The sequence below is a fragment of the Nipponia nippon genome, unplaced genomic scaffold, assembly GCF_047370975.1.
Source record: "Nipponia nippon isolate SJK-2023a ecotype South Korea unplaced genomic scaffold, ASM4737097v1 scaffold_9, whole genome shotgun sequence".
NCBI lineage: Eukaryota > Metazoa > Chordata > Aves > Pelecaniformes > Threskiornithidae > Nipponia > Nipponia nippon.
In genome coordinates this window covers 10,230,335-10,258,290 of record NW_028262413.1, presented here as the reverse complement: position 1 = coordinate 10,258,290, position 27,956 = coordinate 10,230,335, and the positions used below count along the sequence as shown (strand labels likewise).

Here is a 27,956-nt window from a genome sequence, read left to right as displayed (position 1 = left end):
TATGTGAAAAACCAAATGCTTTAATCCATCTATCAAGAACAACAGTTCAAATTATTTCATTGGATACATTAATATTGATCCATAATTTACAGTGCTATGGACCATACACAAATTATTGCTGCAGTCAACAGCAGATGAATATCAACATTACAGTACCAAGCATCATAGCAAGAGGCAGTAATTAATGTCACTTTTTCAAGAAATATAGGTATTTATACTATTATCAACATCAGCTTCCCCCCCAGTGCATTTTATGTCAAACAACATAAATGTAAGTGCATTATTTTGTGCTTTGTGCTTTCCTTATGTACCTTCTTTTTGCTTTTACAGGTTGTAAGAGTTAAATATTGCTTTGTAGGCCAAAAGCAGTAAGGAAGAACTTCATAGTACTCTGCATGTTCCTGCTTGTTGCATGGCTTTGGCAAAGTGAGAACTGGTATCCCATCCACCTGCTCAGGGACGCCACCGCCAGCCCAGTGTCACACAAGACACCGTCATCAGACTGGGCAACAACTTCTGTCCATCTCACTCCACCTAGTTCATGCCAAACCCTGCCTCTAATTGCTGTCTCTGTCCTCTGCCATTGATCCCCTGTAAAACGTCATGGCCACACGTTCCACCATGCGCAAACAGGCAAAGACATCTCCAGTTCGCACCCGTCTGGAGGTCCGTGTCTCCTAGAGATGTCCCCACTGCAGCGTCAACATGCTTCCACTCAAAAGGGTGGGCAAACTCAGAGGAGGGCTGTAGCCTAAGGAAACACGGGGTGAAGAGTGAGCAGGGCACAGCGAGTCATGTGTTACCCCAGAGCAACACAACGTATGGAGAACACACAACACAGCTGTTGGGGCCACAGCGACTTTTATCAAGAAATCCAGCTCTTGATATAACGGTTTTCCTTGAATCCTAACTCATCTTCACACAGCATGTAGCCAAAAATCAGAAGTCATGGCTGTCAGCAAGTACCAGTGTTTCACGTAAGCTTGAAAAATATTTATATACCACAGTCTACACTTCAATTTCTGAATGCCCAGCATAGGCATCAAACCAAAAGCCTTATTCAATATATTCAGTGGTTTTCAGTTACTACACTCAAGCATGCACACCCTGATTTTGTACAATGCTGCAGAGCTGTCCCATTTTAATGGGGAAGGGAAACGCAACCCTGTGTTACAGCTACAACCATTTTACAGCCCTGATTTTCTTTACCTGTCACCGTTACCAAACAGCAGCACCAGAAGCCTGTACCCGCATACTTGACTTGGAGCTAACTACGGCACAGCTGCCTTGCAGGGAATTTCCCTGCCCGAGGACCGCGAGGGCTGCAGTGCATCCTGCAAGCTCCTGCGTCCTGCCCTGGGCCAGAGCTTCACTACCCTAGGAAAGACACATTCCCAAAAGCTGTCTGGGGTGGGAGGGAGAGGCATCATTATCATCTAACTCCAGCTCCTCCTTAAAAAAAAAAAAAACAAAAAACAAAAAACCAAAAAAACACACCACAAAAAAAGAAAAGCCACAACCTGGTGGTTGCATCAATGCTAACACATAGCTCGCCACTCAAGCAGAAACAGAGATGGCCGGACGCAGCCAGCAACAGCAACAGAAAGAGCGACGTGAACGAAGACCCCAGAATACCCTAACAGCAAGCTGTGTCCCTGCCGAGCCCCTCGCCACCAGTGCCGGGAGGAGCGGTGTCAGGCAGGGGACACTTCAAGAACCCTTCCATGGGGAAACGTTTCGGTGAAAGCTCAGCGAGCCACGCCACCGGCTACGGGAACTCCCAACCTTGTCCCCAGCTGTCCCATCGCTACCCAGTTCACATTGGATTTCTGAACACTAACTGCTGCGACCAAGGTTTCCTTATAAAGCCTGCCAACCTGGCACTCAAGTCACTAACCGTTTCACTTATCCTATGTAATTTCCAGTGTAGCACAAAGGAGAACGGGAAGCTCTTGTTTTCTATACGTAGGCACCATGCTACACTTCAATGTCCTATAAAACATCACCCTAAAGCTCTCTCCTATGCCACACTTCAGTCAGTGCTAGTCGAGGAAGACTACAACTAGAGTTTAAGGCACTTCATTCTGAACGAGATACGCTTGCCTGCCGCTTGCGAGTCAGCTGTAGGCTGCTATTGAGAAATCCATTCAATCCGTCTAGCTCATAACACCACGTCACCTCTGTAAAACACCTAGGCTTGATATAATACAAGTATAACTACCGTTATTGCATAGGACTACACTTGAGTAGATAATGCACCGAACTACTTTTACAACATTGTTGCATGTTAAAAATTAATAACATTGTTATCAAGTAACAGTTATTTGCAGATACAGTAATTTACTCTTTTTTTTTGGTTTTTTTTTTTTTTTTTTTTACATCAGCCCCAGTGCTGAAATAAAACACAAATTACTATAACGGGTATATTAACTACATAGTTATGTTTCCAAGCATATTACTACTTTTTTCTGTATCACTAAAAATAAATATGTAAGTTCAGTTTCTCTACAGAGTTGTTTTATTACCTAATCTAAATTTGTACTCTACCTTAAATGTGTTTAAAAACATTTTCAAAGTGAGACTGTAATATACAAAATATTCTCAAAATCTCTCTTAAAACACAGAACCCTGCATAAAAGCTTCCTTTCAAGTGTTTACAAAGAACGCAGAAAACTTCCAATGAGTTTTAAAAATGTCAAAAAATTGTTGCAATATTAAGAGGCAAAAATCTTACAAATGAAATACAAATATATTTAAAACAAAAAGTTGAGGATAACTAAGGAATCCATGCAAATCAAAATAAACTGTACAATGCAATTTAAAAAAAATAAAGCCAATTAGATATGTACAACGTAATGTGCCCAGCTGATAAAATGTATCAATTTTTTTTTGTCCAAAGAGTGCATACCAACTTACAGTGCTCCTGCTTGGTTTACAGCCATCAATGTGTGTTACAAAACAAAATAGAAATCTAAGAGAAAAACTCGAACCATGATCAAAAGGAAAACCCAAATCAGCTCAGAGTAAAACTGAACGGCACTCTGAGAAAGAGACTCACATCTTCCTGCAATTTTCAGCAACAGCATTTTATACCACAATCAACACAATCAGGATGTCTTAACACTTTTTTTTTTTGTTGTTTGTATTCTGAGTGGAGTAGGGTGGGTATTTTTCCCTAAACACTTGTCATGTAAAGACCAGTGTTTGAGGGACACTGTATCTTTAAGGCAGCACTATTCAATTAATACAATTATAAATTGGACTTTTTTTTTTGGTTTCTTTACATTCTTTAACTTTACATTTTTTTTCTCCAAGTAAATAGTTTGCATTTACAATTCTACGATTCCCCCTTCCCCCCAGTAGAAACAGACTCTTCATTTGTAATTCTATTGCTTTGAGTAGATTTGACCAGTTCGAAGTTCTTGGCGAATCCAGTTCACAGATACTGTACATATGCTGTACAATATTTCAGAGGCATTGGTAGTTTTAAAATAGAATATACAAGTTTCTTCACAAAAATTCTAAAAAAAATCCTATATATATATAATATATACACACACACACACACACACACACACACAGGGCTACTGATGAAGCACAGGGAAAAAAAAAAATCAAAAAATTCTACAAAAGGTAAATTATTTAATCTACTGATCAAGAAACAAAACAGTTTATGAAAGATGTGCCAAGTATATGCTAACAAGCATGATCGGTGTCCTCCATGCTCACGCTGCTCCGCCTGCTACTTGTCTTCGATGCTCCAGGAGACACAGAGGAAAGCAGCGGATCAGTTACTCCGACAGGGGAGAGGGTATCGTCCATCAAGATATCTTCCAGCTTGGATCCCATTTTTGCAGGAACACTGTAAGTGCCAGTCGGTTCAGTCACATTTCCAAGGTTGTCACTGAAGGTGATGGTACCATCAGTGAGATCGAGGGTGGTAGTGCATGACAGGTCTGTGTGGTGCGGCATGATGTCTTGGTTGCAGTTGTCCAGCACAGGCTCTTGTTTGATGACCCTGTTGACCATATCAGGGGAGCAAAGGCCTGTAGATGGAACAAGGGACAGTCCGTGTGCCCGAGCTTGCATCTCAAGTTCCTGTGAAGGAGGATAAGGGACAAATTAAAATCTGAAAGCAAAATCTGTCATCTTACACTCATCTGTACTGCGACCTACATCTTCATTCTGTTGTACACAAACCGTTTCCTCCCTTTCCAGTAGCAACAAGTGCTTGCACCTTGTACACTTCTGCCCTGCAGATTTTCACCTGAACATTATTCTCGAAGACGTGGGTAAACACCACCCCACACAGGTCCTTCACACTTCTCCTCAGAACCTACACCAGAGCCAAAACCCAGTGCTCCGCAGAAAGGAAATGCTCAGCCTCCTTCTCAAAGCAGTGCCACAGTAGGCAAGTTTGGCATCAGGTCAGGTGAAGAAACATTTAAAAGTTAAAAAAAAAAAATGAAATAGCAGAAGCATACGCTTAGTACTTTTTTAAAGTCATACGTAAAGGCATAGCATGTCTACACGATGCTTATCATTTCCCGCTGAGACACTAGAAGGGACATTTCTCATTCTACAAGCCTGGTAGAGCTGGAAGTAAAGAGGTCAGCCAAAACTGAGCAGCACTATTCCTGCCCTGAAAAATTATAGACAAGTCATAGGAAGGCTTTAGACTTCACACACAGCCAGGATTCTTTGAATCTTCATGAAAAGTTTAAATCCCACCTTCACATTTAATCACATAGATGCACTTGACTGAAGACAAATAATAGAAGAATTCACTTAAATGCCCTTTTTTAAATGCAGCAATAAGAGAGACGTTTTGCTTCTACTTATGCATTATATTAGGCAATCACAATCACTGTTGTGATTGTATTGTTTCTGGATATTCCTGTCACTGAGGTTGATTAATAGCCTTTTTTCCATTTTCAAGCTAAGACAACAAGCTTGTAATGGCACACTGCGAGATCAGTGGAGAAGGTGGAAGAAAGAAGCACTTCTTCCATCAGCTACCATGCCAAAATCAGGAGTTCCTTATTCTGTGCTTAATCAAAATCAACACAAAAAGGGAAATAGAGACTTCAGGTTATTTGCTGCCAGATGTATTGCCCATTATTCAAGGATCTGGTTTTTATGTTATTTTGACTGAAGAAGGAGCTAGAGCAGATGGATAATGCAAAGGAAGATGAAAGATGCTTAAAAAGTGATCTGACTTAGCTTTGAAATACCACTGCTTGAAGTTGCTCTGCAGAAGGGTCGTGCGTCTTTATCGTCTCACTCTAGCGAACAGATTGCTCAACGAAGTACAAAAACTGCGCTGAAGCTCAACCCAGCCTGTTCTATTTTAAAGCTGTTTACTGCCACCCTTGGCTCTCAGGTATTTCTAGCTTCGTTATCTACTCTGTGGATTAGCCGTGCTGTGGTTCAGGGGCCTCCTGACACAGCAGCCAGCCTGGCACACTGCAGCCTGCATGCAGACTTCAGCTGTTCGCACTGCAGGTGAGTAGCAACATGAGAATATCTGGGACGCACAGACAGACCTGATGGGCTGCTCCATCACTGCCTCCATGTTATGTGTTCTTACACCCAATTGTAGATATACTTCTTTAATTACCCTTTTATGGAGAGGGGTGGATATCCAGCTATCTTTGCCCACCTGGAGAACAGAGTTGACTAACAAAAGCTGTGTAGGCTGCAAGGCTAAGGTTTGCCTTCACCTCAAGCTGGATAGGAAAGGAATTAATTAGAGAAACAGAGTTCTCATCCCTAAATCTCTGTGTAATACAGGCTATTGGGAACCTGGGTGAATCTAACAAGGCAACAACCCATAGAGAAAACATTCATGCCACCTACTGCTTTTCAGTGTTGAGGAGAACTGTTTTACAGTCCTACAGACTTCAAGGAACAAGGAAGACAACCAACCATAGCTCCTCAGACAAAAAAAAAAAAAAAAAAAAAAAAAAGGCAAGCTCAACATCCATAGCTCTTGGTTGTCTTGCTGCAAAAACTCTTGGAGCACTCATATTACGTATGCTTCTCTGCAACTGCTCTCAGACAAGCCAGGGCACCCTCAACACTAAATACAGCTGCCAGTCCCCAAGGCATGTATGGCGAACTCAAGATATGGTGCTGCAGTGTCTGTCACCAATACTGCCCTCCCTGCCCCTTTTTGTCCTGCGAGCAGTGTTTAGCCTCCACCAGAAAGCAGATGACAGATTCCTGCAGGGAGAGGCTGATTGAGAGAAGAAATAAGAGATCAGATGTAGAAGACTGCAATCCGTAGAGCTTCTCTGACAAACAGGACCTAGATTGGTCCTCATACCATTTAGCAAACCCACAAGCAAAACAAAAAGATTTCATTTATTGCCATTCATCCAAAACTGCTTCAGAAGAAAAGAAATCAAGTGCTAAAGCTACAGGTCAAAAAAACTCCATAAACAAGAAAGCTAAAGTGAACATAGTCCCAAACAGTTGAACTGAATTTGATCACTATCAAGAAATAAGTCATATATGAAGTCCCAATTCCTTAGGTCTGGTGCACACACCCCACACCCCCCCCCCCGAAAAAAAAATTAACATATAAATCTTCCTTATAGTACGGTTTGCAACTTATGTTGGCCACAGTAGAACAAAAATAGACCAGCCCTAAGTGCTTTAAAAAAAAAAAAAATTCCCAACACTCTAGTAAACTAATGTATCCTGTTTTTTTTTTTCTGGAAAAATCTCTGCAGACATCTCAGCATTGGTCACCATTTATTAAAATGGTGGTTCCTTCTAACCCCCACTCCTATAAACAAGCTTCAGTTACCATTATTGGAGGTCACACACTGCAACATCAAGAGCATTTGCAGCTTATTTATCAGCAAACCTGTATTCTGAGCAGCAGGTGCCTGTTGGCATGTTCCAACTTTTTCTGTCTGTTCTCAAGCTCCTTCGTGCGTTGCTGTTCTCTTTGCAGCTTACGGATGTAGTCCACTGACGCTTTTAGAATAGTTCCCTTATTCCAGCGCATATCCCTTTGAAATCAATAAAAAAAGGAAGAGTTAAGGCTCTCAGGGAGGCTTTATTTTATAGTCATTACCTTCACGTCGGCAGCTATGATTACACCTCACACATACATAACACCTGGCTAATATTTATTCCGAGTTTATGAATACAGAAGGTATTTGAAATGCACTAGAGGGGGCCAGAGTGCAGCTATTGCAAGGCAGGCTGCAGCCAGCCCCGGCCCAAGGGCACGGAGAGCCCAGGGGCTGCCCTCTGGCCACCCAGGCTCCCCGCAGCCCCCCGGGGCCAACCCCCAGCCTTCTGCATAGTTTGGGACCTGCACTGTGCAGAGCGACCGAAGACCAGGGGCTCCTTTCATTGCCTTATGGCAAGGCTGCAAGACAACAACAAAAAAATCCCCACAAGACTCTTCTCAGCCATCGCACGGCTTGCTGTCCGGGTGATGCCTGATTTCAGCTGGGGAATTAAAAGGACCATATATGACCTGGTGCTTCTGTGGGAGAAAGACCTGAGGCCCTTTAGCTCCCAAGAAGCAGCAAGCAACAGTCCTCCTGGTGGCACTGTATCACAGCTGTGTCACGGTAGGAAGAGAAGAGCCCAATACAGCAGCATATTCAGGCATTTAAACTCAAATTCCGGATAAAATGCAGATGCCACATTGCAGCCTAGGGTTGATGGTTCTGCAGTCAGGGGGTACATGGCTCCCATACTGCTTCTCCCACATTATTCCTCCCACACTTGCTTTAGAGAGAGAGACTGCCTGCATCATCTACTCCCCCACATCATCTTACTTGGTTTAAACAAAACAAAAGTTTACTGCAGACTATCGGACCAAAGATCCACCTGTGTCGTAGGTTGATACTGTGCAATATTGTCTTGCTTGCCTTAGAGGAAGCTAAAGAGCCTCTCTGAAGAGTAGCTCTGAGCTGCTCCATGAGCAACTGCCTTGAAATAATGGAAACTTTCCCCAAAAGCATCACGGGGCATTGATTCAGATTTAAGTGAGACTTTCAAGCTGCAGAGCAAAGGGGGTTCCTTGCTATTGAATCCGTGTTGGGTAAAAGTTAAGACAAGTTAGTAACAGTAAAATTACCTAAAAGAACTACTGGGAAACTACCATGAACACTGGCAAATTATCAGTGAACAGATACACAGCTATGCTCTTTATTTTTCTTTTTTCTTGGAGGGAAGAGCAATACAATGGCTTCCCAGAGGAACTGCCCTCCATTCTCACAGAAAGAGGGATTGGTTCTGTCTTGCCAAGCTATGGTATCTAATAAATTAAAAGAATCATTTAGCAAAACAAGCAGCCAGCTAAGCAGCGAGACTAGACCGAGGTTTCACATCCTGACAACTCTGCCTCCGGTAAGGCAGTCCTTCCTAGCATCAACCCCAGCCCTGCCAAAGCACAGGGTCCTGCAAGATGCTGAGCTGCTGCACAACAGTACTGTGACTCTTTTGTGACAAAAACCATCAAATTAATACAAACTTAAACAAGTTCCAAAAAGGAAAAAATAACCCCCCCCAAACAATCTGCAAAAAAATATAATGGAATTCAAGCATTTCTACAGCCATGGAGTGCCAAGATCATCCAAGATTATACAAGATTATACAAGAAAACTTGCGATTTTTTTTTTTTTGGGGGGGGGGGGGGAACTCTTTTTTCTCCCCTAAGATTTTCTTTTTTTTTTTCTTTTAACACTTCCCTCCCAACAGTCTCCTTGGGCACATTATACTTACGGGTCATTTGACTTGGGTATCAAAGTGCCTAGTTCTTTTATACGGTCATTAATATTAAATCTTCTTCTTCGTTCAACTTTAGGAAAAACAGCACAAATGTTACAGGTAGTATTCACACTTGATTACAACATATAAAGTGTTTTATCAAAGATTTCTTTAAGCGCATTTGAAATGTTCATCTGAAGCTTAAAATCCAGCGACACAGTAATTTATTTTGCTCTCCTACACATGGACACACTAAGAAGTTCTGTCTATACTGTAAAAATGTGGGACTGCTGAAGTGGCAGAGTTAAACTGAGACTCGAAAAAACCAGACGGCTGTGGTAGTATAGGACTCAATTGAGAAGCGAGTGTTTTCCTAGGGAAAAGCATCACAGACAAATTCAGAGACAAAAATTTAGATGCTCAAGGAAATCCCAAAGCATGAAAAGGGACAAAATGTATAATCTCTTTTTTAAAGTACTCTTCCAGATGCAGCACTTTGAGGATCCAAAATTCAAACTTAAATACCAATTTTCCTCCATTAGCTTTTCATGCTTCTGAATAGCTCAAGGCATGAAACGGGTCCTTTTTTCTAGTAATATAAAGTATAAAAGGACAACTTAAGGATCTTTTAAGTCATAAGATGCTCATTATTTTAAATTTTTTTTTTTCCAACTTGGAAATACGCGTTCCCTTCAAAAATGGAATTTATGAAATTGCCACATTGAGGACGCACACTGATGTTAAAGTCACAAATTGACCACATATCTAAGATTTTAGATTAATTAAAAAAAAGGGGGGGGGCAGCAAAACCGTGTAAGGTGGATTTGTTAAAAGCAACTGGGTCAAATGCTCTTCCCAGTAATTCCATTGATAACAATGACCAGATTACTTGGCTAAATTCAGTAGTAGATTTAAGCACACATTTCACAAGACTTCCAGATATTTGATCTATGAGCATAACATAATGAACTGGTACTATATACTACATGCAGTGTCTCATTCAGATTTAAAACACCAGCATTTGAACACTTAATACCTAAAATCATTACTAGAATTGGTGCAAAATGCAAAGAACCAAAACTTACTCAAGTTGTGATTGTCTTTCTTTTGCCTCTCCTTAGCCAACGCTCTCGCTTCTGACTCTGTAGGAAAAATACATGCTGAGCATGTGAATGAAGTAATTAGAAATAAAGTAATTTAAACACAATGCTTCTGTCTGTGAAACATTTGCGCAGGAAGCCTGATCGATATTTGTCAAACCAATTATTATACCCCTTCCAACAAGTGAGAAGGGCCTGTATAGTAAGCTGTAATTGCCAAAACACAATGCTGGTGTTGGACTTCATCCCTGCACCTGTGGAGCATCTCTTGCCACACTTCCCATACTGACTTCTGTGACGAGAACCTTTCCCACGGAGGCCCTGATTCAGCAAGGTATCTGAGGACAACAAACTGCTGAAATTCAACATACCTTCTCCTACGTTTACATACAGCCGGCACGCTTACGTACAACACAGAAGCTGAACCAGAGGAACAGCATGCTTATTGCATTGCTACCTGCACAGGATGTGAAGCAGTCAGGAGTCAGAGGCTCTACTCACTGGAATTAAGGCTACGTCCTTTTGTGGCACGTGCATGCACATCACCGTAAGACTCAAGGTCTCTAAGTGACCTATTAAAAGTACTGTATTTTCCAGCTACACTGCCTGTTCTCATTATATGAAAAAAAGATGAAAAATTCAACACCTTTATTAGCAATATTGTTAGAAAACAATGGTCCTTGCTTCAGGAAAAGCAAAAAGAAAAATGACAACAACCATGCTGCAACGTCACTTGTCTCCTCAACTCAGAACTGCTCTTAACCTTGCTCCACACATTTATTATTGGACTTCAGCATGCAATAGTTCAGGAAAAGCATAACAAAATTTGTTATTTTCAGTTCTTATTTGATCTTACATTTCTCAAGCAATTTTAATTACTTTTTTGTTTGCTCTATCTCTTTTAGTTTTTAAAAAGGGTGAGGTGATTAATCCTTGCCTTGTTGCATTTAGATGTCAAAACCAGCAAGCATTATTTAGTTTTGCAGTCAGTAAGTGAGGACAAGTGAACATGTGATCTATTATCACACAGTCCATTATGGGAACAAAACCCCTCACTCATTCCAACAAGTTTCTTTCCTATATTCTTTTATTTTTACGGAATATGGTTTATTCCCCACCCAATTCAAAATAACAGGTGATAAGGGTTTCCCTTGGAGTACTCAAAGTTGACTACTTCACTACTTAGAATACAGAGCTATCCCAATATTACATGCAGTATAGCAAGACATCTATGCTAGGCTCCCAAAGGAGCCCAAAAAAAGCTGAAAGGCTATTGCATGTCCTAATGAAATTTGGGCTTAATCTGACATTGCCTTATGAAACAGATATGAGGTTTGTAAGGCCAAAACCGATGGAAACTGCACTCCTGGGTGAGCAGGATTCCCATTAAATGCTTCAGTAACTACAGCTGAGAACTCACAATCATCATCATCATCATCAGACGCTGGGATAATAGATTTGACTTTTGTTGGTTCTTTGTAATTTTGATATTTATACAGTAGGATGGAGAAAGGTTTCTGACAAATGCTAGACTTAAATATTGCAAGCTCTCTCCAGCCTGGTTCCAACAGCAAAATCAGGAAAAGGAGAACCAAAAGATTCCTGCCTGCAATAACATGCTGATGTTAAAATCACTAGCTGTCAGAAAGCACCATCAGTAGTGCTTTCTGCACAAAGGCTTGGCCAGATCAATGTCAAAGTGACCGCTGTTAAATTTGAGTTTAATTCCTAAAGCTCTCCTAAATTAAATGCAATCTGCTAGCATATATTTTGAACAGAAAAAGCACTCATCTAGATTGTTTCTGTGTATGAGTGAACGTAGCATATAGACATTTAAGTTAGTTCAGGTCTATTTTGATGTACTGAGGACTTCCATAAGACCACTTCACTCACTAATTTCCCCTCTCTTTCTACCTTCTTTGCCTGAAGTCTTAAACAACGATCTGCAGTGAATCCACCAGCCTGGACATCTGACAAGTTAGTTTGCAGACTACAGCCACCTTTAACTTTCTATAATTGGGGCAATGAAACTGTCTGCAATGCAGGACTTTGAGTACTTCTCATCCCCTCCCACCCTCCTTTTAACATAGTTCCACCACTGAACAAGCCTTTCTTTTTCTAGCAGCCACAAATCGTTGTGCAGTTTGTGTGTCTTCATTTGGTGCGGAACTTAAATTTTCTGCAGTCATATAAATGCAAATATCCGCCAGCTCAGAGATGTGGCATTTCCTCCTGAGAAGCCGGGCTATTACAACTGCTCTACTTAAACTAATTCCTGCCCAGAACCTGCTTTGCAACTGAGTCAGCCTATGAGTTTTCACAACAGAAACCCAGAAAGACAACAGGCAAGAAAGAAACTATGCCTCCAACATACTGCATACAGCATGACTCCCTGTTGGGCTTATGAACAGCCATTTCTGGGTATTAAGATGGTTTTGTCATCAGTTCAGGAATGGATCTCCATTAGTTCCTCCTGTGGACAAGCTTGCCTTGTATACTGTACCCTACATGTGGTTATATCCTTTCCAGTGAAGCAGAACAGCAAAAATAAAACATGCTTGAGAATGCAAAACTTATTTCTTTCCTCAAGCTATTCAGCTCCTGTACACATGTGCTTGAGAGGAAGAGGCTTTTAATGTCCCCCTTCCCTCCCCCTGCCTCCCAGAGCACTCCTGGAAGAAATGACATGACAAGAAGTTTACAGGATACTTCATTTTAATCTTAATTAAGAGATGCGTATTCTCTCTCGAGTGCCTAATTTTACATTTAATAGGTCTAGGTGTCCAGATTTCGTATTACAACAGGCTATTTGTTTATTACTGCGCTCCCCTACTAGAGTAAAGCCTCAACATGTAGCATTCCTCAACATGAATCCCACAGAGACTCCAGATGTAAAGTTGTTAAAGTTTGGTGTTGTTAGAGTAAACAATAAGCCTAAACTAGAAAACGGCTATGGAAGAGATGCACGGAAGCTTCCTGTGACACAGTTTTCAATGTGCAGATTCCACTCTAACAGCTAGGGCCTTTATCTTAATTTGTCACTGTGAACACACATATGCCCACACGTGAACACAACTGCATTGCAGGCTAATACGTCTGCTAAAAAACGGTCTGCAAAGAAAAAAGTAACTATTCATCCACATAGTCTTTCTTGTAACAGAAATTATGTCCAATATCACCTCAATTCAAAACAATTATACTACTGCTCCAAGGTGGTATTACAGACATATTTACCTGTGAGCTCCCTTTTTATATTAGGAAGATTAGCTGGACATGAGTTGCTGATGTTTAGTCCTGGAGGAGGCATGCTTTGGTTGCCATAAAGGTCAATCAAATTGCCAGACACAGGCAACTGGAAAAGATAAACAAGGAAAAGAATCATTTGTTTTGCCCTTATGAAAGGCTTTGTAGAGAAGAACAGAGTTAGGATATGCTAAGAAACCTGTGCTCTTTTCCATGTGCAAACAGAGCGTGCAATAAGGTCAGCAAAAGTCACAGATATGCATGGGCATGAGGAGTAAAACACCTACATTGGGAAAATTCTGTCTTCTCAAGAATATGCAGACAGAGAATATGCAGAAGAGGTAACATGCTGACAATATTGCTGTATTGTTGCTCCTTATTTGTCAGTGAAACTGTTACATCTGTACCCCCATCACTTCTTTTACTCAAAAAATCTGAAAGAGCCGACAGAACATTCCTGGAGGAAGCCCCCATTTTTCCAGGAATATGTGAGTGAAAGCACTTAGCAAGTTGTCACATGCTTGAGGGAGAACACTGTATTAATCAATCACATTTTTCATGTGATTTAAAAACTACCTACACAGAAAACATTTAAGTTTACTTTAGCTTACATAACAAGGACACGCACCAGTAGGAGGAAGATTATTTTGACATTAAGTTTCCTCAATTACTTGTTCATTCTGCTATTCTTATTTAGGTATGTTTAAGCAAGCAGATTTATACAGAACTAGGATAGTATTCCAACAAGACTTATCAAAGTTATCCCTTTAAATTGAACTATATTTAAAGAAGCTTATCCTGAGTGGATTATTTTACCCATCTCTTTTGTTTTCTAACTAGGTTTCAAATAGACAGGTATAAACCACTTCGATATCTTATCTGAGTAGCAATACTTATCATTGTTGCTGCAAAGAAAATCAATCCCTCCAAGACACTGATCCTGCAGAGATTAAAGTATTAACTTTACACCCATGTAAATACTGCTGTTGAATACAATGGAGTGAGTCACAGCCTGGACTATTAAACTCCTACTGACCGTCCTTTGGTCCTTGCCAGACTGAGACCTAAAAGAATTTCTCTGCCCTCTGGAGCTATCATAAGAAGCAAAGTTGATGTACATCCATTAAAGTACCACCATGTAGAAGCCATGCTGATACTTGTCTTGAACAAGACAGTGGCCAACAACAAAAATTAAGTCCCCTGACTCAATCTTTAAGTGACAGAGGAAAAACGTAACTGAATTCTCACCAAGATCCAGCCTTACAACTCCTAGCCCCCCCCCTTAGCTCTTAAATGCAATATAAAAAAAAGAAGGAAAAAAAAGTAACATCTATAATAAATCTAGAGGTCACAGCTGTCCATCACAGACTACGGTCCAAGTTGTGACGTATCTGCATTAATGTCAGGGTGACTCCGCTCTCTCTCTCTCACTGCTCTATAAGGCTGACCCTTGGATCTTTTGGCCCCTCAAATGCATCCACGACAGAGGCACAGCAATAGTGTCATACACCCTTCTGACTTGGATGCGCTTTTTCTATTCATGCTCCTAAGCACGGAGAGAGCACAAAGGCCTTGTTTGTAGCCCAAGAACTTGAAGTTCAGAACCAGACATGTGAAATCTAATCAGGAATTTCAGGGAATCAAAAAAAAAAAAAATTTTTTTTTTTCTTCAGAAATCTAGAAACTAGCATCTTGAAGCCTGGGTAAAGCAGCGAGGTTATAATTAAACACGGAGAACAGTCAAGGTCACCAAGCTGCTTTACTTACTGCAAGATGGACCCTGCTTGTTACAACAGGTTTGTGATTTTTTTTCCCCCCCTCCAAAGGTGTCAACACTGTGCCAGATTTCCGTGCAAATAAACGGGACCTGTGCAAGCAGTCACCACAAAAAGGGAATGTAATGCAGGCAGCAGCTGCTGAATGTGCATGCTGAAGTCCTGCAGAAATTGCAAGCACCATACCAAGAGCTGTGCAACAACGAAAGCATGAGCACTGCCGATGCAGCATTAGCTAAATAAAGGAAGATGAAGGGAGAAATTTGCACAGCTGATAAACATTGCAGGTTTGCATGTACACATGAATGCTTATCAAGGAAATTTACATTAGAGGTAGATGCCAACAATATCAGTTTAAATCAGTGATCCATAACCAAAGAGACAGATTGGCTTCTTCCTTTGACTACTTTTCCCAGCAAGCTGAACACCACAGGTCAACACTTCAATTCTAACTTTTTACTATGAGTGTGACTACGTGTATGGTCCGCACTCAGTATGAGCCTCTGAGAGGCCTCTTTTCCATGATGGCTGCAAGTCACATCTTTGGGACTAACCTTATACAACCCCTTTCACCTGAAAAACATAAAGTGCATAGAACACTTCAGCTTATATCACATGGCTAAAACACCTGCAGTTAACGACAAGTTAAAATTGAGGCACATCCTCTGTTCCCAATCCTATTCCAGGTCTCAGAGGAACAAAAATTAGTTGACTTGTAAGGTAAGACCAATCATTATTAGTGCAGAGTTCAGGGAACTGGAAAGGGGAGAGGACCCCTATGCTGAGGGCATTGGTTTGAGATGGACAAGTTGGCAGTACTGTGAGCACACAAAGTAGTCACTAGGCTGAAATGGGGGGAGGGGGGGAACCAGGGGAACCAAACGAAACCAAAAAAAACCAGAAGAGACTTATAATGGACACAATGCAGCAACACCTGGCATTTATTTCAAATGCCTCCTATTGGAAGAAACTGGAAAAAATTAAATGTTGTTTGCAAACATTTCAGCTCTAATTTATTAAGACAGCCTTCTTTCATCCCTTTCTCCAAGTACAAAGTAATGGGAAAAATGTTCAAGACTCCCCATTTCATTGAGAAGATGAGAGTCTCAAAACTGAGAAAGATATGGAATTTGATGTCCTTTTTCTGGTGCTAAGAAGGCTCCTTCCCTGCCTTCACTGAACTATAGCATCTTTCCAACTTAAATATGCTTCCTTTAAGGCTTTGTTAGCTACTTCTGGCTAAGAAGAAATTGAAATACAGCATCATTCAGATCATCCACCTTTACTCTCCCAAAAAATAAATTAAGGAAGAGTGGCTTATGCCAGGCTTAGCTTGTTATCTTCATTGAAACAGCATGGTCTAAAAAGCCTTCATTCATGAGATTTCGTATTTCTTGACCTTGGCTTCACCAGGTGCACAAACAAATTACTGCTTTTTCATTACAAATTTCAAATACAGTAATTATTACTGCAGACTCATCATAGTGTACATTCAGGGGAGTCTGAGGCTTTCCTTTCTCCTCCACTACTCCAACAAACAAGCACCCACATTCAGGTCATTCAGGCTCTGTATAAATCATTGAGACATCAGCTGTGTGATCAACAAGGCTGTTTCTAAGGTCTCGGTACACACTGGGAAGGATTCTGTTCCCCAGCTCGTGCAGCCTACAACGTATTGTGCTGTTCCCTTACCTACAAGCACACACTCAGCGACAGTCCCTGAAATAAGACTCCTCTCTACTTCTGGAGTTTAACTTCCACAGGAAAGTCACATTTAGAAGTGGAACTGCACATACTCACATGGCTTTCCATGTCATACTCTTGCTAGAAATTGATTAGTTGGATGAATTAGTTGTCATGTCAACTTGGCATACAAGAGTAGCAATTCAATTACCAGGTAATAGCTATGCAGAAAACCCTCCTGGCAAACTAGTGAGCATTTTGTGATACCTTTCACCATAGAAGCAAAGCCAGTTAACTTGTGACCCAATACCAAAGTTTACAAACACTTCCATAAGCAGTTGATTGCAACAAGCCCTTTTCAATTAAGAGGTACTTGGAAACTTCCCTTAGGTTGCTCTAAACAGAAATCTCTGATTTTGCTTATCAATTAAGTACTGTTACCAAATGTAACAAACTGGCCCTTTTATTCTTTGTTGGTTATGGAACAATAGCAGCCTTTGTGGTAGTCTCAGCACAGCTATTTATAGGTTGTGTCTCTTTAGAGACATTTCCTCTCTTGATTTCTTCCACCTCTACTTAGCTCAGTCTACAGACCTTAATTCCTTATGAGTAAAATGTTGTGTATTTTAAGAGCTAAATCCTGTTCCAAAAGAAAAGTGTCTGTTACATCAGGTTCCTTTTTTTTTCCCCCCAAACCAATTGTTGGGAAACATTGTTCAATTTCCATCTCTTCAGGATTGGTATCAGGTTAATTCAGAGACTGAAATATGCTTTTTGCCTTCAGCAATTTAACTGTATTAGTAACGAAGTCTTAATTCTACTATCCCATATCCTTATTTTACAGGCTTCACCACATACAGTGGACAATTTATGAAATTTCACAACAAATGTGGAGCAGGCAGCCTTTACAAGGTTCGTCATCATGCAGAAAGCAGGAGGGATGCAGACTACCCTAAAAATTGACTACATGGACTCCTTCCACCAAAAGCGTGCAGAGTACCATTACGTCCTTGCCTGGAAGCAAAGAGCCACTGCTGGGGTCCCTGTGAAACAAGAGAGGAAGAAAAGCACAAAGAAATCCAAGTCCCCTCTAATTTAATGGGTCCTAGTCCAATGGAACTTCAGAGAAAGGACTCTAGAAGAACCTGAACCCTCAATTAAAAAAGAATAACTATCTTGAAAACTATCTTTCCATGGGTTTTTAAGTTTTCCTCTCAAACTCCAGGACAGATGCACTTTTCAAGTAATCTCAGATTAGAGGAAAATTCATTCTTTCTGGTAGGAGTCTGCAGTTATTTCTCTGTCTACTCAAAGGACACTGTTTAGCGAGGGACGCTGGTGGGCCGTTTCCTGCGGCATGCACCACGTCTCCGAGAGGGCTGTGGGAATCTGTGGGAGCATACGACTAGGCTAACATGACATCAGGCGACTACTGTCAGCAAATGTAAACCTGTGCTACAAAAATCGATGCTATGTGGTAAGCTGTAAATTTTGGCATTAGATAAAAAAGAAACAGATACCAGCACTGGCAGACATCTACTCAGCCAGATCTAACAGTACTTAAGCCCAAGACAAAAAAAACTCACTGGAGCTACCCTCTACAAAAGATGAAAATAAGATTATGCCAGAAGTACAATTATATTAATGCTCGTAGCAATGTGAACCAGCAAACAGAAAAGCAACTCGGAGGTAACAGGCAACATCTCTTGCTCACCGACTTTCGCACCTCCATGTTCTTGTCTTCTGTCACAGGCTTCCTACGTCCCCTTCCCCCGTTTAGTTTTTAAGCTTCTTTATTCCTTCCCTGTTTGTTCGTTTTGAAAGTTGTTTTTTTAACTCTTTTTTTTTCCCTCCTAAATTTTTTAACATCTTTGCTGTCGTCTAGCTAGGGGCTTCTCTCCATTTGCAATCAGGTTAAGCTAAAGCTATGATGTCAGCTAATAGTTAGACTAGAGCAGCTTTGGATAGGGATGCTAACACATGCTTGAGTGTGGCATAAAATTTCTTACTTGAACATGAAAAGATACAGGAACCTGGGGTGCCGGAGTTTCCATCTAGCCTTTCTGAAGCCAAGTGTAATGACCATGGCAATCTTTAATATTGATGGGTATGAGCTCACTCCTGTTAGACCAGTTCACTCCTCTGTTACAATCCTCTCACTGACTAACCTGACTTTGAAATAAGAAAAGCAAAATTGTCCTTTGTATTCCCTCGACCTGACTCCAGCTTGTGTTTTTAAATTAATGTTTTTCTGTTGCAACTGTATGCCTTAAACTCTTCAAAGCAAACCTAATTATCGTCTATGGGACAATAGAATAACTACTTAATTGCTCAGAGAAAAAGTCATGCTATAGTTTTGCATCCTCTCAAGGAAAGACAATTAGACTTAACAGGGAAACCAAATGGAAAGGACCACTGTACCGTATTTGCCATTTGCAGGGCTGGGTCCATCAAGCCAAGGATTTCTTCGTTGTAACTTGACTCCAGACTAATTATGTCATCGATCACATCATCCATCTGTGGCAGAAAAGGTGAACAAAGAAAAACAAACCTGTTACCAAAACCACTAGGATACAGAGGCCTGACAAAGCACTTCAGCCACACAGCAGCTCTCTGCAGCACAAGCCCAAGCAGAGGTGCTTGTGCAGTTTTGCCACGCTCCAAATCCAATCAGCCATGACTCCCTCTATTCAGCCAAGACACTCAGGTCATGACAAAGCTAAGGCTTCATGATCTAATCTGCTCCTCCCACCAGCAGTTACCCTGTGCTACCTGCCCACAGACACACTGCTTCTCCCAGGTACAGCAGAGCAGAGAGCTCCCTGTAAAATAAGCTACGCTAACCACGTGAATTCCTCTCACCCGTGCAGCACTGCTTGCCTACGCTCCACCTCTTGCCTCTAGCTGTGGGGTCAAAACCTGCGTACAGACAGTAATGCCCAAGGCCCTGACACCTGCAGGGGAAGGAGAGGGGACAAAGGCTTGCTGCTGGGTGACAGGCTACCTGCCCTTGACAACAGAATCCATCGGATTCACATCCCGCACACACCCTCCCAGGAAGCACCACCCAACAGCAGCTCGGAGGTGATTTTAGGTGGTGCAAGCCATCTTCTTGCTGGGGCTGGGCTCAAAGGTGCCTCCACAAGCTCCTGCACTGTTGGGAAAAACAGAGCCCTCCAAAGCACCCGTGCAGGTGCTCCAAACTGTCCTGCAGGACTATTTCCTTTTTGCTCACTATAAAAAAGGAACTTAAATGATGGTCATCTACAAAATCAATGCATAACGCTGATGGTAGAAATAGTAGCGTATGGAATTTTTGTTATCAGCTCCAGAAAGTGTGATCAGAACGAATTACACTGACTGGAAGCGAGGGCAAGAAAGGAACTAACAGTTATAGTCCATATCCAAAGTCTTATTACTAGAAATAAAAAACCCTTAGTTTAAAATAAAATAAAATAAAATAAAATAAAATAAAATAAAATAAAATAAAATAAAATAAAATAAAATAAAATAAAATAAAATAAAATAAAATAAAATAAAATAAAATAAAATAAAATAAAATAAAATAAAATACCCCAAAACTACTGAGGACAAATTACCATGGATGGATTAAATCCTTCTCATATCATTTTTTTACATGCAAGTGTGATCTGCATAGAAATGTGGTCTTGGAAACTATCAGGACAAGAACACATACATGCAGTCTTGGGAAAACAGCATTAGAAAAGATTTCCTGAAGTGAGACCTTAAAGCATGGTTGGTATGTTCTTCTGCTATAGTGTTACAGTGCTAGAAAAGCACTAGCCCTCTTCGGATGTCTTAATGCACTTTTGACATCGATGCTAATAACATTGTTTTGTTCCTTAAATACATCTTATATTCAACTTCTTAAAGACACTACGGGGCAAGTTTATTCTTCAACGTAACTTCAAAGAAACATGCTCATTAGCAAGGGGACCTGTGCTCCAACTCCTGTGTCATCCAGTACCTGCATGCATGATGCTCGTGAGTGTGTATTCAGAGCCGGGCACTCACTCTCAACCCTGCTTTGCTCTTCAAATTTATAAAATCCCTGCAGAAATAAAAAGGAAAAAAAGAAGGGGGGGGGAAAAAAAAAAAAAAAAAAAAGAAAAAGCAAAGCATGGATCTGAGTTCACGGCACAGTCTCAGTCCCAAAAAGAGCACAATTGAAACAGTGTCATGCACACACGTGCCTGATGACACAGCAAAGTGAAGCTGTAAATATCTTGAGGAAACAAAAGATTTGGGTACAACTGGGATGATAGGATGGAACGATGTGATTTTCATTTCTTTTGAAGCTATGGAGCACAACTAATTTCTCTTGCATGTGCAGAATATGTTCTGTAATAACTGTTTCTCAAAATTGCATAACGTTGTCCTCACAGAGTGCATCTGTATTAAAAATCTGGCACAAAGGCTCGAGGAGGGAGGATGGGGGGACACAAGGAGCTCTACAATTGTCTCCCATTTGTCATATTACAAAAATATTGACATGATTCTTACACTTGTTAACATCTTTCAAATCATTTTCCTTTGGCACCTGAGCACACATGTAACATCTAACAAAGTTTTTGCCAGCAAAGATTAAGACAAGGTTGTGAAGGACTTCTAGGCATACGCTAGTGAAGTCTTATATTTGCAGCACTGAGCTCATCATGAAACAGCAATCAGTAACATTTTAGGATATATTAGCTGGGACAATCTGACCTTCCAGCTAAGCAAGAGACTTGCTCATATTTTGCTGTAAAAATACCTAAAATATCTCAAAAAGCTTTGTGTTTTTCAGTTATTTTTGCTATGCTCTTTGCTCTTTCTACACGAATGAGCCATAAATAACATTATTCCAGAAAGCTACAGCTTATAAAACTGCTTTGTATTCTCCAAAGTTCACTGCGTGCATCGGGGGGGGGGGAGTAGTTTTAATAAGCATAAGCTAGCTAAAATAGCCCAAAAGAAGAGGAAGTTAGAGGGACTTTTTTTTTGCCAAAATGGTCTATGAAAATATATATATTAATTGGGCAGACACAGAGGCAGTAGTTGCATTTTCAAAGTGAACATTTCAGAAAAGAAGAAAACATAACATCTTAACAATGAGCAAATACGGTTCAAACCAGAAAGAAAGCAGATAGAAATTCCATTTTACTGAAGAATATGCACAGCAAGAGCGTATTACCTCTTTCTCACAGTTGGAGTTAAGGGTAAGCATAGCCATTGGACTGTTGGGTGCGCTGCTTCCAGTTCCAGGTGGCATGACATGATCACCGGGCTGGTTTGGACATGGCAAGCTCAGGGCTTGGTTGGCATGTTTATTTGCTAGAGTGGTAGAGAGGTACTGCTTTACCTGCTGCCGCTGGGCTTGTTGAATATGGTACTTGGTTGGATTCTCAAGGTGAGTCTGCACCTGTATGACACAATTTTAAAAGTGCTTTATTGTTTTACAACATTGTTATACGTGCCATCGATTTGAGCTATACGTTTTTTACATATATACCAGCTAAGCATTTGACTTAAAGTACAAACCTGTGCAGCTCCAAGGAAGTCAACAGCACTCCACTAATTCACATTTGGTGGCAAGAAATCAGTTTATGAGCTAGTGTTTCAATAACTGACTTATTAACGGTAACCAAGAAGTTCCACTTATTTTTCTACAACATGAGACTTCTCACTTAAGACCAATGCTCAGGTTTTCCAGTTTATACAGATACTCCAGAACAGACGGTTCTCCGTTCAGACCTTTAGTACACAATATTTAGTTTTCACTAAAATATGGAGGAAACAAGTCACGCTGCAGGACTCATTTTACTTGTTAGTAGCTACCAATTAAAACTAAAGAGTATGGATTGCTATCCTTTATCGGATGGCAAGTAACAGAGAGATCAAAAGGTTTGTTGTTGTTTTTTTAGGTTTTGGGTGGTTTTGGTTTTGTTTTGTTTTTAAAAGTAACACATTGATTAAAAAAAGGAATACACCATTTTTTTTGCCTACAAGTTATTTATATCTCAGATATATGGCCTAAATCATATACAAATAAGACAGCCTGTTTATAAACGCGTTATGCAAATAAGATGCAAGAAAAGAAGTGTTTCAGTTCAGATCAATCACTGTCCTCAGCAACAGCTATTTTTGTATTTAAGATAAACTTTTCAGTACTTGGAAGTTTTTTTTATATACAAAATACGAAAAACCTCATACTGAACTATTCTCGTGCACCCTAAATAAGCAAGAGAAGAAAGGCAGGTTTTTTCCATGAAAAATTTTCACCATATCCTGAAAACTCTTTGTCACCTTTCTTTGATCATTAATATTTTTATTGGAAGGTAGAACACAACCCAAAATATAATAATACTCTGAGAAGTTTTTTTGTTTTAAAACAGTTCCATTAAAGTGACTTTTGCTGTTACAAGTGACCATGCATGTTCCCCACTTATTTTTCTGGAAGAAATGTAATAAAGCATACTAGATACCAGACAAAAAGGATTTAGTGTATAATGTAAGCCTTCTTAGCACAGCTTTTAAAATAAATCTGCAATAACAACTCACCTGATAATGATTATACTCAAGCATTTCCAGCATACTACTTGTTGGTTGCGAGAGAAGCGACTGCAATATCCTTTGCTCTATGCTACTTCAGTTTGAGGAATTCACATATGGAAGCACCATAAACAAGCTACCCCAAAACAGCAGAAGAAACTTGAATGCCACTGCTCAGACTTATAGTAACCTACGCTCATTAGCCATGCATGTAGAGAAACAAGCAGTTCACACAGGGGCTCTCCTTGGAAGCTATGCAAGTTTAGCCCTAAGTATTGGTATTATTTTTTCCCCCCCCGGCTTTGACGTCATGCTTTTTCATAAACATAAAAGGACCTTTTAAGTGATGGGCTATCAAAGTCAGATTGACAGTTCGCTCAAGGCTAATTCGCTATTCATCTTTCGTTCCAGTCGTACTAATAGACAATGGTATTTTTCTTTAGCAGTAAGGTTAAAAGTTTGTAAGTACAGAGTAAGAAATAACTGAACAAATGCCCTCCAAGCCTAACGCATATCCCCCAGCAGTGGGGTGCACTGGATAAACCCACGCAGCTACAAAGTCCTGTCTTCAGCTTCCAGGCACAGCAGTCCACTGCCCTGGCCACGCAGCCACCAATCCACTCAGGTCCTGCAGCTGAACACAAAGGACTTGAAAAAGCTCTACCATGTCCTCAGCCTCCCTGGTGCTTCAGAGCCCATTAATTCTGTCCCAGCCTACAGCTGGAAGAGGCTTTCCAGTTCAGGAATGGTTCACAATGGGCTAAAGCATATCCCAAATACACTTATCTGCACTTGTACGCAAGTCACGGTACTGTGCACACTCCCTACACCTTCCAGAACTTACTTTTTCTTTCTGTCCAACTCCTTGACAAAAGCTTGTACTCAAGCACAGGCATCAAAAAGCTGCTCAACTTCCATTATTTTCCAAAGTCTCTGCTGCACAGGGAAGCACACTTAAGATAGCGTTTCTAGAGAGTTTAATCTGATTTGTTGCACTAAATCGCATGACAACACAATACAGAAGTCTGCTGTGATAAGTACAGCACTTGCTTTGTCAGTCCCAAACTGCATTATCCATTTTCATATCACCAGTGGTAAGAGTTACGCTACCCAGATAAGTCTATTTTTCACTTAAATTTTCACATTCCGAGTAGATAAAGTTATCGGTGAACGAGTTATTTTCGTAAGACTTATCTTTGAATATGTTATTTTAAAACCAAGCCCTACTTGTCTGACAGAATTTGCACATTTCCTCCACAAGCATCAGATACCACGGCTTTTCTCCCTCAACCCTGCCAGGGCGATGGGAAAGAACAAAGCCTCTCCTCCCTGCACCCATCTCTTACCCACCCTCCACGCTCCCAGGAGAGCGAGCAGCAAAATTCCAAGATCCACATCTCAACTGTGCATCATCAAATATTATATTATTTATAATATATACTAATACACTGAACTGACTCCACTACATGTCAAGTTTTGAAACACACACTCCCTAACTGACATAGGATTTTTGTTGGCAAAACATGTACTTATTTCACAAGAACATACTTTCCCCAAGATTTTGTTGTATTATCCTACATTAGAATAGTTTGTGTTATTTTGCTACTCCGTTTTTTTTTTTTTTTTAATGGGGTGCTGCCCTTGGTATGCCAGGGAAGGCAAGAGAAAAAAAAAAGTTGTGAACCTTAAATAAAGGAGCTGCATTCTTTCTCAAACTTTTAAGTTGCAGATTTCTACTTAATACAGAAGTGTAACTATTCTCTCAGAATTTTAATCTTGCTGAGAAGTGCATCCTTTTCGGTACAGGGCAACAGATTTCAGCTGCAGTTTTAGAAGCTGCTGCCTGCTTTTTTCTTTTTTCCTTCTTGTGCGCGGGGGGTGGTGGTGGTGAATCTTTCTTCCTCTGCCCACCCTTACCGTGCATATAACATCTACATAAACATTACTGTATATTTGTGTGCAGCATAACTGCAAAGCCAAAATATAATCTAGTCAGTTTAATTCCTGACGCACCACACAGTTACTTTGGCTCACAGAAAAAGGTATATCCTTCTGCAAGTATTCGGAGCAGAGTTCTCCAGTAGATCATGTTTTCATGCAGAGTCAGCTCTTGCTACACATGGGCAACAAGTGACTCTGAGGAAATTCATTTACTGTCAGGTGTCTGGGCTTCAAATCAGCAGCAGCTGAGAAGATGCTCTGTTGCCTTTTCCGGAAAAACCTACCAGAAGAACCATAGTCATTATACACTAGATATGCACAGTTCTCCAAGGACGTGTCACCTTCTCACACAAGTACAGTAGTGAACCAAAGAACACAGAGAACTGCCTTTGCTGACATTAAATTGCTCTGAAATGATGGAAAGGAGAGATTCATGGACTGAATGTTTCCTTTTAATCCACAGCTGCTCAAACATACTTTTCCATTTGAATACAAGAACATACAATTATTCTCCGAATGGAGAAGAATGTGACCTAACTATTCCCGCCCTGCATGTCAGTGCAACAAGGACAGGAGATCCCATAGGATAGGAACAGCTTCAAACACGTTCCTTCTTGGACAGACATACCAGTTTCAACTGCCCTTGCTCTGGTCAAGCGTGAGGCCCGACAGTCTACACAGAAGGCATCTGAGAAACTCCAGTTTGATTCTTCATTATGTCACTTACTGCCCGCTCGAACTGCCTTATGAGATCCATCATTGAAATCTGGTGGGGACTAGCTTTATGAACTCAGTGCTTTTTGTTGAGACTAACTCTGTCTCTGGCCTAGAACATCCTTTTCTGCGGTCTCTACATCAAAGAGAGCCCAAATGTGCCTACTTGGGCAAATGCCCCGGGACGTACCAGTCACAGTCATGCTGTAGATAAGCCATAAATCAGTCTTACTTTTTGACAAAATATCTCACAAGCAAAGAGCTGCAAAGCAAACCATAAAATGAAATGCCACTACCCCAAATTTGAAGCTATGAATAAAAGCTTTGACTTAATTAAGATCTAATTTTGGTCCTCAGGCCCTTCTTGCCTTTGGGGTAAAGAACAGTTCTTGTTGTTCTTCCAAATTCGTGAGACAAAGTGCAAGATGACAATTTATTGGTTTGGATACACTCCCTAAGAAATGCATCTGAATAGGGACATGCAAGAAAAACAGAGCAACTTGAAACTGAATCCTCTGGATCTCCAACCATCTATATCCAGGAATCTCAACCCAAGCTTTGGTGTAACATTACTAAACTGAGTAGAACATGGTTTTTTGGGCACTTTGCTATTGGCAAGCAAGAAGCAATGGAAGTATCACCTGCAGAACTCGGGAAATTACTTAAGACAAGATGACAGAAACAGCTAAATTTATCACACCACAGTAACAGAAGAACTTGGCTACAAGGAACTACAAATCAAAGACAGCCAACTGGCAGCCTGCACCCTGGATTCAGCAAAGAAACACCTGGAAGAAGGCTGTACTTTCAGTTTGTATTCAGGTACATTTTCCACTTTCTTGCTTATCAAGGTTCTGCTTACATGGGTAATACAGAATAATACTGCCTCAGAAGCAGAGGCCCAGAACTGTTTTCGTGCTAGAACAGCCTCCAATGCAGCTCAGCAGCATCTTCACTCATCTCCATGGCCTGGCTCCATGCACAGTTAGAACTGCCACTACATCAGGTTCTCCTGCACTACATGTCTCACGGGACAACGATCCAAGCTTCCTTGGTTCTTGCCATGCTGACACTGAGCTAGTAAGCTGCTTCTTGAGCTGAAGCACTGAGAAAAGCAGTATAAAGAAATAAGCTTGACTGCACCCATATGTAACCCAGATAAGGCCCTACAAGCCTGAGCTGGGCTGGAAAAGTTTTGGAGGGAGCCATGCTGGTTACTCAGCACTCGTCCCTTGCTCTTTGGAGTATCCTGGAGAACAACATTATCTCAAGCATGGGAAAGGCTTTCTCATACCTTCATTAATCTTGATATCTGACTGCTAATTCCAGTGCATACATCCAGTTCAAGTATCTGAGTAGGGGAAAAACAGTTCCTGAGAAGCTGTGTGTTTTCTTCCACAACACCGAAACAACAGTAATAACCCATATACATAGAGCAGATTTTTCCCAGCCCTTGGGTCTAGAGTCAATCAAGCAAACACTTAATCAATGGCTTTCACTAGCTTTAAGCATACACACCCTATCAGTGGGAATTTTAGGTGTACTTCAGACTACATTCTTCCAAATCCTTGTATTATATTACACATCAGTGACAGGACTCCTGAGTACACCCACATACTTCCTCCAATTTGAAAAACTAAAAATGTTTCCCATTAAGGTGATTGGGGGCTCAGGAATTTAAACACAAAACATAGCTACGTGCTTAAGCACAAAGCATACGGCTCAAACAGTTCCTCTGTATGAAGCCAACACAAGCAACGGAAACAATACTTCTGATAGTTGCTCCTCCTGTCAAGTCTTGCTGGGAATCACTCAGACTTAATTTACTAATAACTTGCTAATGATGGCAAGACCTTGGAACAGTGCTACGTGGCCACAGAGCGATGCACCCCCACTCCCAGTGGGTATGCATGGACCAAATCCCTTTTGTAGAGGCATACAGGAGAGTTCACTCTCGGGCAGGCACAAGGCAGGGAAGCCTATTGGCTTGGCCAATGTGTTTTGCACAGCGTAATCCAGAAACTGAATGGCTAATGATTAAACTAACGGGGAACTTATACCAGAATAAAAATCAGTAATTAGCAGTGGCTTTACTGCCAATCATCCTCTAGGAAAACTTCAAGTTCACAGAATCATAGAATCATTTAGGTTGGAAAAGACCTCTAAGATCATTGAGTCCAACCATAGTTCGAAGTTGATTAATTGCTCT

At 40.8% G+C, this 27,956-nt stretch overlaps 1 protein-coding gene across 6 annotated transcripts in view; it reads right to left on the bottom strand.

The window, feature by feature from the left end:
* Positions 1–27,956, bottom strand: part of MITF (melanocyte inducing transcription factor) — a 112,438-nt gene continuing 84,482 nt past the window's right edge. For 3 of the 6 annotated variants that reach the window (XM_087743100.1, XM_087743095.1, XM_087743101.1), the window contains 8 exons: positions 21,735–21,962; positions 20,529–20,612; positions 18,962–19,057; positions 13,074–13,191; positions 9,825–9,899; positions 8,755–8,830; positions 6,875–7,022; positions 1–4,098 (listed from right to left, as the gene is read on the bottom strand). In XM_087743100.1, coding sequence (XP_087599226.1) covers positions 3,697–4,098; positions 6,875–7,022; positions 8,755–8,830; positions 9,825–9,899; positions 13,074–13,191; positions 18,962–19,057; positions 20,529–20,612; positions 21,735–21,962 — 1,227 coding nt within the window. In that variant the 3' untranslated portion in view covers positions 1–3,696. The remainder of the gene's footprint in view (positions 4,099–6,874; positions 7,023–8,754; positions 8,831–9,824; positions 9,900–13,073; positions 13,192–18,961; positions 19,058–20,528; positions 20,613–21,734; positions 21,963–27,956) is intronic. The other 3 variants (XM_087743096.1, XM_087743097.1, XM_087743098.1) reach the window with 3 other exon arrangements.